Genomic DNA, 11,311 nt, shown 5'->3' with positions numbered 1-11,311 from the left:
ACCAAATCTTGTTCTAACAACCACGTCATCAAATTAATCAATTGTGATATCATGCATCACATGGGCAATATTTAAGACTTTCGACAATGCTTTTCGATGAGCCTCAAAACTCAACAACAAAGACACGATTGCAATCTTGGAAGGGGTCTGACCTAGTTGGTCAACAATCTTGAAGTCACTATTCTTTATCAATTTGAGGAATTCCTGACCTTCCTCAACAATGATACTATTCTTGTGACCTTTAATTTGTTCATCTTCATTCATCAACCCTTTACCTTTAGAAGTCTCAGATTCTGCAGCTTTATCAGGAGTAACTTTTGTCATAGCTGGAACAATTGTCATGACCGGAGTAGTGGAGATAGATGCCCTTGCATGCAGAGGAGGAACATGAACAACCTTCTCTTTATGAGGGATACCTGATGGTGATAGGGACACCCTGAGAGTGTATTTTGGAGCAAATACACGACCACTACGGGTCATGTCTCCGGTTCCAGCTACGTTGACAATCTAAGCATCAGAAAATTGAATTTCCTTTTCACCTATGTACATTGTTGTATCATATCTCCAAGGCAATACCTTGGTGTCTTGATATGGGAACAGACCAGGAACACATATATGGATAGGCTAGATTCTCTTTGGAGGAGCTTTAATCTTTTTCTTTCTGTAGATAATAGTTATTGGCTCAATAACTAAGACTTCTTCCGTAACCCATGATCTGGAAAACTGCAGGCTTCCCTGATTCATCAAATTTTAGACACATTCCTTCAAAATAACACAACTATCAGGATCTAAATCACAAACAACACAACCGTCATGAATACACTCAAGAAAACCATGTTCACGAAGCTTCTCTGCGACCACTGTCATGGGAGTCTTCACATCAACAACCCCTCTTACTGATTCTGTAACCTCTTATTTAATAACTGCGCTGACTGCCATCCCATTATGATTAGGTAAAGGATTCGTCTTCACATTAGGTTTCTCTTTTGAAAAATATATGATCTTCTGATCTATAAGCTCTTGTACCTTGTTTTTAAGAGGCCAATAATCTTCGGTCAAGTGCCCAATATGTCCAGCATGGTAGGCACATGAAGCATTAGAGTTATGTTTGACATGATAAATAATTTAAAGCCTTGTGTGGTAGAGCTTGTTACTCTAACATAGGGTCGGCCCTGAATGAAAATGATAGAGAAATGAGTTTCGAGCATGTGTAAAAATGATAGAGACGGAGACGATGTAGAACGAACACACCAGAGAACTTGGCGATTTTGATTTCGAATTTTGCTACATGTTTTAGGATTTAGGTTTCCAACTTGGGAATCACAATATTGAGCGAAGAGAGTCTAAGTCAGTTATGTTTTATGGATTTAATTTTAATTTGATTTAATTATTTTACAAATTATGTTTTATTCAATTATTGTAAGTTTTAGTTGTAATAAGTAATAATCTAAAATTAATTATTGCTACTTCAAAATTGACCCATCATAAATTCATGTTATTACAAATTACAAATTGGTCTAAGATTTATTGATGGAGTAAAGGGTCTTGCTAACTTATGTCTTTGGGGCACAAGTTAAAGTTACTATTATTAAAAATTTTATATGGAATAAAACAAAATTTTAAATTTTAAAAAATAAAATGCACGTATTTCAAGAGAATATTCCTATAAATGTATCATTGAGTTAGCTTAATAGAGTAAAATTCCAAAAAGATTAAAATGAAAGAAAAAAAAAAAGCAGATTTTTAAAATGCCGATGAAAATTTAAAAAATTAATGAAGAAAATAAACTATAGTATTAGTAGAGTTACTACTAGATTTTTTTTCCATGGAAAAAAAGGTAGATAGATAATATACAACCCCAAGCGTAGGGTATCCTTAAGAGATCTGTCTTTCCCTCTCTCCTTCTGTGGCGCGCCCGATGATGCGATTTCGGCGCGATTTACGGCCGCCATAGCCGCCTCTGCAAAAGGCGTCTCAGCTGATCAGTTATCAACTGTGCACCGTGATTCCCAGATTGACAGGTTAGAGATAGTTTCTTGAAAGTTGCGGCTATAGAAACTTGCTATTACTATTTATTTCTATACGCGATTCAAATCTCATTTTGTTATTCTCTTTCGTAGAGAACTGAAAGATTTTATAGGAATTGAAGAGTTCCTGATTCACTCGTAGCATTCTCTCTCTTGGATCACTGAAAATTGGACCAGGTAGATATTCAATTCAATCTTGATAGATTCTTTCATGTTTGGTTTTTTAAATTTCTTTAATACTGAATATGCTTTACAATCATGTTTCTACATATGAAAAATCCCCATTTAACTAGATTTTTTTACCAATTTTCTGTCATGCCTTCTAATTATGCTTTATATAGTATGCTATGTGTTCAACCCTAGGGTAGAAGACTGATGAGATTGTTATATATATTTTTTCTGGACTTCATCTTGCTTGGTTATTGACATGTTGCTAACTTGCATGCTAATTAGAAATAAGTTTAAAGTTTCCGAGCATCATAAATGAATGGATGAAAGGGTTTATCAATGTGTTGAAAATTAAGATTCTACATAAGATCGGGAGGGGGTTGAAAGATCGTAACTCGAGAACTATAGCACGAATCATAAGGGAAAAAGTACACTTACGTGTATAATATATGTGTATAATATACGTGTATAATATATATAGTTATATAGTTATATATGCACATGCATAAAATTTATCATAGATGAATAAAATAACCTCTAAATCACAACATTAAACTAAGTTCATAAAGATAAATTCATGACAACAAGTTAATAAATAACACACACAAGTAATGGAGACACAAAGGGAAGAGGGCAGATGAGAGTTTAAGAGGTGACTTGCTATCGCTAGCAGAAGAGGATTTGTTTTGGCTTTTAGTCTGAACGGACATTGTGTGAGGAAGAAGAAAGACGTTTTTATTTCTGTTTTAAATTTGGAACCTACTCTTTAAACCCGACCCGAACTGCTTCAACTTTAAGAAACTAGTTTTTTATGTGGCTGAAAATGGACCCAGATTAAGAAACAAATCACGTGCAACCAACTTGCAATACCACTACAATCCGTGCTGTTTTTGTGTGATCCCATCACGTCCAATCCTAAAGATATTACGACGTGCTAAGTAATTATTGAGTCCATATTATTGAGTATCCACCATGGCGGCGCGATGGTTGATATTAAATGTCAACCAATTTTGCTGCTTTTCTGCTATAATCCACTACGACGGTGCCACAAAGAACTCAATATGGCGGGATTATGGCTTTCCACCATGGACCGCCATCCGCAATTGGAAACACTGCTTGAATCACAAGATGGTGTGATTCCCTACACTCCAACTCGCGATCCCTTCAACATTAGGGTAAATCTTGCTATGAGAAGAAGAGTTGCAAATGAATTTATGATGGCTTACCGAGTTTGTCTAGTTAGCTTGTGTCCAAGATCTGCATAAAACAAAAATATGGAGAATTTTTGGATGAAGGGAATTGAAAGAAACATTTGACTATAGCATTGATAGTATGTGCGGGCTAAATTTGAATAGAAAAAGATATCAAAGAATCAAGTTAGAAGAGGCAAAAGTGTAATATTGATTTTATTTTTCTACATTGAAACTAGTGTTTTTAAAACTTGATTTGTCATTGAATTAGTGAAAAATAACAAAGATATGGTTCAGGCTTCACTATTCACCAGTAATCGAATTCCTGATGATTAAATATATGTTTTTAATTATATGAGTTAAAGGGACATGCACAGATAGTGTAAATTTGTTTTACAGACAAAATAGGAACTCATCATTTTGCCACTTCATATCAACAATTTCAGTATAAACTAAGAGTGGGATGACTTGGCAAAACAGTGGACTCTCATTGGATGTTTGTGTAAAACAAATTTACATTGATAGTACATTTTCTTTGAACTCATTTTTATGTTGAGCAGTTAACTAACCGAAAATGTCAAGAAATATTGCCAGGTGAAAAAACTTAAGCAGCATAAATAGATAGTATCATATGTCATTTTCATCACTTATTCAAACTTTTGTTCTTCCACCTCCAATTCCTATCTCCATTAGGCACAGCTGTAGTGAGCCTGTGGATGGCAGGACGGTCACAATTTGTGGCTGCGAAAACTGCGACTTTTGAAGGTGGCTCGCAGAGAGATGGTATCGCACCCGAGCCCTACCACTCACACTTTTCTGCTATAGTGGTGCTATTGACAACCTTCTTTATAAACTGATTATGTAAGGTTGAGTTAGGTCCAATCCAAATTTTAAGAAAGATACATGCAAATTCATAACTTATTATACATGTGATTAATATAAACAATTGACTTTCTGGCTGACTCGACACAATATTTTCTTCTCGAAGGTGAGGAGAGCTCACTTTGGAAGAGGGAAACCAATCTTCTCACTTGCCAAAGTCAAGTTTAGTTATTATCTTAAATAAATTTTAAATTAGGAGAATCCATGATCAACAATGATTACAAAGACTTAATATGTAAGAGGGTTTGACCCTATGTGCTATCTTCATCGTCCGCTTTCCACTGTCACAGTACTGTTTCAATTCCATGTGGTGTGATGTTGTGTATCCAAGGTGAATTTGGTCAATTATGTTTTTTGTATATGGAATTTCGGGGTGTCCTGCACACGACATCATGCACCAACTCTTTTTTAGAGGAAAGGGATTGGGTGTCTGTGATTGTGACTAAATTCTTTTAGACTGCCAATTTTATATTGTTCGCACTTCTATGGTTTTTCCTTGTACTTGCATCTGAGAATTTGGTTTAGTCTTAAACTTCTAAGATAGGTAAACATGTAGTTTCAACACAAAGTGACATCATCAGATGCTTGCTTGTGCCCTATCTTGTGCCCTACTCCGAGTGTGTAGAGTTTCATCTTGTAAGTTGTGACTTGTGAGTGGCTCGGTTATTCTTACTTTTTAATGCTATATATTTAGATCAACCATCTTTCTCACAAGTAATTGAATTAGGATCGCATGGTGTTTTTTAACACTTCCCTCTAACACATGCAATGGACTAGAATTATACTTCTAAGGAAATATAGTGTTAAGAAACATTTTGTTGCCAGTTTTTCATGTTTGGGCTAATATAATCCATTAATAGTATCCACGTAGATAAAAGCGACATCATTATAGAATATGATATTAAAATCATTTTGGTCCTTGATGGATGAGGGATTAGTCAAATATAGAGAAATCTTCAGTGTTTTTTTTTTGAAAGAATGATTTTGAATAGTGATAAAAGAATGTGTATCATTAACATAGTTTTAATTTTTGGAATATTATAATATATCTTAAAGTTCAACAGTTTATCTAAACTCTCCCAAACTCTTTATACCTCTCTTCCAATACAATTTTTTAGTTATTCCAAACTAGGATAATTTTATATTATGAATAAAAATAAATCCTCCAAAATCATTCCTACTTAGATCTCTCCATTCTTTTCATCCAATCCTTCTTTTTTTCAAAGTTCTCCTCTCCCTTCTCCTCACAACTCCCAAATAAAACCAAAATGTATGTTTGGGAGTTAAATTTTGGAGGGTAGGTTTTAGGAAGGCAGTGTCTATATTTTATATAGGGAAAACTCTAGTATCCAAGTCCCACATTGGATAAATATAGAGCGTAATAAAAATTTATATAAAGTGACATTCCTCACCTTACAAGCCTGTTTTGTAGGGTGATTTAGGCCAAATTTTAATTCTTACATGATATCAAGAGCCTATCGATTCTAGTCACCCACCATATATATATATATATATATATATATATATATATATATATATATATATATATATATATATATATATATATATATATGCGAGCCAAACTCAATAGTGCTGGGCATAAGGAATAGTGCCGGGCATTAAGGGGCGTATTGGAAAAATCAAATCCCACAATTAAGACCACCCACCGTTTATGCACCAAACTCAATAGTGTTGGACGTGAGGGGTGTATTGAAAAAAAGCCAAGTACTTAAGTCTCACATTGGTTAAAGATAGAGTCTAATAAGAGTTTATATAGAGTGACACCCCTCACTTTACAAGTCAATTTTATAGGAATGAGTTAGGTCAAACTCTAATTCTAATATTTTAATATATATTTGATATTTTAACTTTCTTTTGAAAGAACAGTGTAAAAACACCCTAAATTATGACTCCATCCGTAAATTTGGTTTAAAATTAAAAGCTTCGAGAGTTAATGTTAGCAGAGATGCACATGTGGGGCTTTAAGAGTTAATTGGGATTCGCATATGGCAAGGTTTTCCCCATCTTAGTCAAAAAATTTCATAATTTCTCCTTCCCCATTTTATTAAAAAATGAAACTCTAACTTAATCTCAAAACTCCCGCTGGATATCTTATTTCCTTCTTCAATCATAGAATGATACTCTCTAACTACTAAAAGTTGAATTTGGCATGAGCTGAGATTGATAGATGATACATCATGGAGGCGAAAATTCATTTTTGTCATCGTCAATTGGATTCCCGCATCTTGGTCCTAGAGGGCCTTTTGTATTCTATTTATAGTTATATTTATATTTTCCAGCAACACAAGGGCAGGGAGTGTAGTAAAAAGGATTAGTATACATGGTAGAGTATCACTTAACCTATAGTAATTACTAATTAGAGCAACTATAATTTATCCTTAGGCACTAGTGGACGGTGGAATTACTCGGTCGTTAGATCGATCGAATACCGGGTTTTCAAAAAAAAAAGTAGATAATGTACCTTAGGTAGCATTTGCTAAATAATTTGGGACATAACCGACTCAATTAAAAAAAAGTAAAACAAGTACTGCATTTTGATTTCACTGAAAAACAGAGTTATCAAATATCCGCAATTGCGGCGCTATGGCAGATATACGGGGTGGGTTTTCTGCCATATTCCGCTATAAGAGCGCTGCAAAGTCTCTGGTATGGCGGGATTTTGGCTCTCCGCCATGGACCACCATCCGCAATAGGCAACACCGCTGAAAAAAGGTGGAACCAAAGAGAAGAGAGCAAAATATGCAGTTCCATTCTGTTCTATTTGCATGCCATATGCTTCCAGTATCTATATTCATCCAATTACATGCCCACACACATACGGATATATATTTATGGTTTCTATGCGACCTCATTCATCCTTCTCAACTGCTTGAGTTTTGCTTTTTTTTTCATGTTTAATTATTTGAACTAGTTTCTGTCTGTGCAGTTTTGTTCGCTTTTTTCAGTCACCTGGGCCTCATTAGAGGTGCCACACTTTTGCACAATCCCAAACCCCCTGTTTTGTCATTTTTGGAATCATAGCGGCATATCTTAACTTTTCGCGATAGATCTGATACCTCTTTTGTCGGATCATGATATTTAAGCATTTCTTTTACATCTAGCCTTTTTGCCAGCAATGGCTTGAAACAAACTCTCAAAATTTGAAAAAGGGATAATTCATCAAGGTTAATTTCTCCCCTAGAAAGCCATACCAGAGCACATGCATAGCAGCTTGGTACTGAACACGTGGTTCAACCCAAAGTTTAAACAAAGTTTTCTTCCTAGATAACACAGACAACACTTCTAATTATGTTGAAGCTTCTACGAGTATATAATAACAACAAAATTTTATTCATCAGTCTATGCAGTGTTTTCGATGGCGGAAGGCCAAAAATCTGCCACATAAACACACCATTGCAGCCAAGCTCATCACCGAACTGTATGGCGGTTGTTAGAAAATTCTGCCATGCCATTCGCAATGGCGGTGCCATGGCTTCTGTAGCACTGTTCATAAGTACAAACCTTGTGAAAATAGAGGTCTAATGTCACATTAGAGAAGCAAGTCATCCTAGGCTTTATACATTTTTACCAAAATTCAAAAACAGAGTAGGAGCCAATGAAGTTTGATCTAAAACCATACTTGTGCAAACAAAAGAAATTATGATTAATTTGGTCTTTATGGAGATATGGAGATTTATAATGTCCGATGTTAAATAGTGGCTATAGTTGCGTTGTAACGCAGCAGAATTTGATGTTAAATAGTGGCTATAGTTGCGTTGTAACGCAGCAGAATTTGATGTTAAATAGTGGCTATAGTTGCCTTGTAACGCAGCAGAATTTGATGTTAAATAGTGGCTATAGTTGCGTTGTAACGCAGCAGAATTTGATGTTAAATAGTGGCTATAGTTGCATTGTAACGCAGCAGAATTTGAACAAATCGCTATTTAGTACAAAATGTCATCAAATAGTGATTATATCAGTACTGTAACACTCTTGCGTAACGAACTTTGAACAAATCATTATTTTCTGCAATCTGCAGTTGATAACACTGAACACAAATTAACCTACAAAGAAGATACAAACTACTAACCAAAACACTTAAACAGTAATCAAAAGCAAAGATCCCTCTTTTACATAAATGTAAACCCACAATTCCAAATTATTCAAACTTAAAATGATTGAAAGCAAATATTGTTCTTAACACTCAGAACTAAATACAGCTAAAATTGTGTACAGAATCACAAATTAAACCTGTAAGTTCTGATCTCCGCAATTGCTTTGTGAAACTTAAAATATCATCGGGACTTGAAAATTCAGAACAGGTGTGGTTATCCTCTTCATCTTGTAGCTGATAAATTGAGATCCACTGACACGCGTCAAAACTCATTAGCAACGGAAAAGTGTACCCTCCTGTGTCCACCAAGTGCTTGAGCATTCTTGAACATTCTGTTGCAGTATGGGCATTGAAAAGGTTTCTGATCAATAAAGTCACCATCTTTGTCAATTCTGCAGTGTGCTTTGTGCCCACCAAGTGCTTGAAAAGATCTGAGCACTTTTCCACACTTCTCACACTTGAACCTGGTTTGGGAGTCAGCTTGAGCAAGCAAGTCACCTCTCCCGCTTCCACTGTCTTTTGCCTTTATTTCGTTGATTTCGTTTATTTTTTGTGCCTTTGCCTCTTCCTCTTGCTGCGCGAGTTTGTAAAAATCCCACACTATCCAAGCACCCTGAGGAATTTTAGTTTCACTTATTGGACTTGTTTGTTCTGACAGAGATTTTGTATCGGCCGCTGCATTTTGTTTGCGGAGGCATTTAGATCTTTTGTGGGTTGGGTTTTGTGGGTAGGACTCAGATTTGTTTTCTCTGTTTGAGCTTGCAGAGATGGCAGACAAGTTGCGTTTCATAGATCTGAAACTCAGTGAGGAAGCAGATTGAATGGGATGCTGGGTTGAATTGGCTGAATCATCTTCTACTTGATTGTTAGTTTCAAGCTTTGGAGGAATCGGCAATTTGACGTAGTGAGATCTCATGTGGCCTCCAAAGGCTTTCCCACTGGAGAACCACTTATCACAAATCCCGCAGACTTTGCCGTTGTTCTTCTCCATAGCTGCAAATAAACAGTAAAATCCAAACACTTCCTCACCCCTTTGTTGTGGATAAGTGTTTGTTGAATTCAGAATTTTATAGAGGGGGGAGGGGGGTTACAAGCCTTCCTTATAGGAAAAGGTGAATTCACTTTGAGTGCGCAACCGGTTCCTTGACGAAGATTAATCACTATTAAATTGTGGTGGATACTTTGTACATATAACATGGTTTAAAAAAAGGCTTCCTTATACAAAAGGAACAAAATAAGAAAAGGCCGTAATAAATGTAGGAAACGATCGCGTGCAATCAACTTATTCTGCATTTGAGTTTTTTTGCTTTACCCTGAATTTTTTTAATTTAAGAAAGATATAATTAAATTATTTAAGATTCTGATTTTGCATTTGCATTTAATTTTTTTACCGAAAGTATAAAATAAATAGTTTATTTTATTTTACGCTAGGTAGCGATACTGCAATCTTTTTTATCGACAATTGGCATTTCGCAGGTTACTAAAAAAGCAACAAATTGAGGACAACTTACCGTTTCATTTCAATATATTTGATCTACTACTTTTTCTCTATTTTAATCATGATTGATACTACAAATATCCATTATTTTTATTTGATAAGAATTTATGTTTGTTAAGTTGCAGACATATGCACTAAACATTAAGTTTAGTGCTAAGGAGCTTTATATTTCAAGGACAAAATGAACTATAAACAGTATTTGATATACATATAATACTGAAATTTGCTGTATTTATTTAACTCAAATTATGCATGTTTATACTTTACCATTGATTCCATGATGAGTATTTCTTAAAAAGGTAAAGTTTTGGCAAACTTATTTTGAAGAAAATATCTTTGATTGCATGGCCTCTCCATTTTTGTACATATATTATATATAATTTTTAGCATGCATTCTGTATATTATGCATTTTCTGTTTATGATTCATGTCTTATAAGAGCTGAGACTTGGGAGCACATTCATTGCAGTATCCCCAAATCCATTCTTTGTATCAATGCTTACAAATAAATAAAACCATGATTTGTTATCATAATTTTTCTGATTATTTCTTAACAATTTATTCATATAACAGAGTTTGGAGGTTGTAGGAACATAACTTGTGCCTTTGGATCACTGCATTACGCACTATATTGGGTAATTTTCTATGTCCTTCCTGCCTGTCCACAAGACATAAGAGTCGACACAAATAGTTGGAGCCACACAATCTGTGAAAATTGAAGTTTAGTGCAACTGTAAATTATTTACTTTCATTTGTTCGAAAATTTGATGTTTTAGAGAAATAGAATACTAGAGGTTTATTTGGATTTAAACCTTATTCGTGAGAATTTTGAAAACTTTTAAGTTTTAGTATATACCAATAAAAAAACTAGGGAGTGCACTATTTTGGTTTGAACTATTGATGTTCAAACTTGCAGGATTCACTAGCAAAATATATGTGCATTTGTTGTATAAGTTGCATGTTGTTGATTACTATATATATATATCATGTAATAGTGGAACTTGTCCAAAATAAGCATTGTTCACTACATCCTATGAAGTACTTTCAAATGCAATGAAAATTCGAAAATGTCATTTGTCACCTTCGGAGATTGAGACCTGGATGCATCACACAACACAACAAATCAACAAATTTCTTCTTTAGAAATGCATTTTCATCCAAGTTAAAAAATAGTATGAATTTTAGAATCTGGAAACATTTTTCAGATTTTGGACTCCATAAACATCAGGTGAAAAAAAGAATGATGGGTAGCGTTGGAACAAACAACCACAAGATTGGTGAAACAAAGGTGAAGTAATTTTGAATGTGGTGAGTGAAAGAGGATAATTGAAAGAGAGAGAGAGTATTGAGGATGAGATGCTATATTTTCATTAATCAGGGTGAAAGTGCATCATAAACACTTATATAGGAGTTACAAATTAATTGAGATACAA

At 34.7% G+C, this 11,311-nt stretch overlaps 1 protein-coding gene and 1 long non-coding RNA gene across 2 annotated transcripts; one reads left to right on the top strand and one right to left on the bottom strand.

Moving 5' to 3' along the window:
• Positions 1-1,823: 1,823 nt before the first annotated feature.
• Positions 1,824-10,905, top strand: LOC127105333 (uncharacterized). The gene is made up of 3 exons (XR_007794988.1): positions 1,824-2,021; positions 2,121-2,204; positions 10,452-10,905. It is a non-coding gene; the product is annotated as an uncharacterized LOC127105333 (long non-coding RNA).
• LOC127105332 (zinc finger protein ZAT9) lies at positions 7,862-9,727 on the bottom strand. Its single transcript, XM_051042507.1, has one exon. It carries the CDS (start codon positions 9,370-9,372, stop codon positions 8,644-8,646), a length of 729 nt encoding a protein of 242 aa, XP_050898464.1. The 5' UTR covers positions 9,373-9,727; the 3' UTR covers positions 7,862-8,643.
• Positions 10,906-11,311: the final 406 nt, after the last annotated feature.

Source organism: Lathyrus oleraceus, chromosome 7, assembly GCF_024323335.1.
Source record: "Lathyrus oleraceus cultivar Zhongwan6 chromosome 7, CAAS_Psat_ZW6_1.0, whole genome shotgun sequence".
NCBI lineage: Eukaryota > Viridiplantae > Streptophyta > Magnoliopsida > Fabales > Fabaceae > Lathyrus > Lathyrus oleraceus.
The sequence above is the reverse complement of the archived record's forward strand: the minus strand, read 5'-3'. Positions and strand labels throughout refer to the sequence as shown.

Bases quoted from the DNA above. Each gene is read 5' to 3' on its own strand.
- LOC127105332 (XM_051042507.1), bottom strand. From the start codon at position 9,372: ATGGAGAAGAACAACGGCAAAGTCTGCGGGATTTGTGATAAGTGGTTC.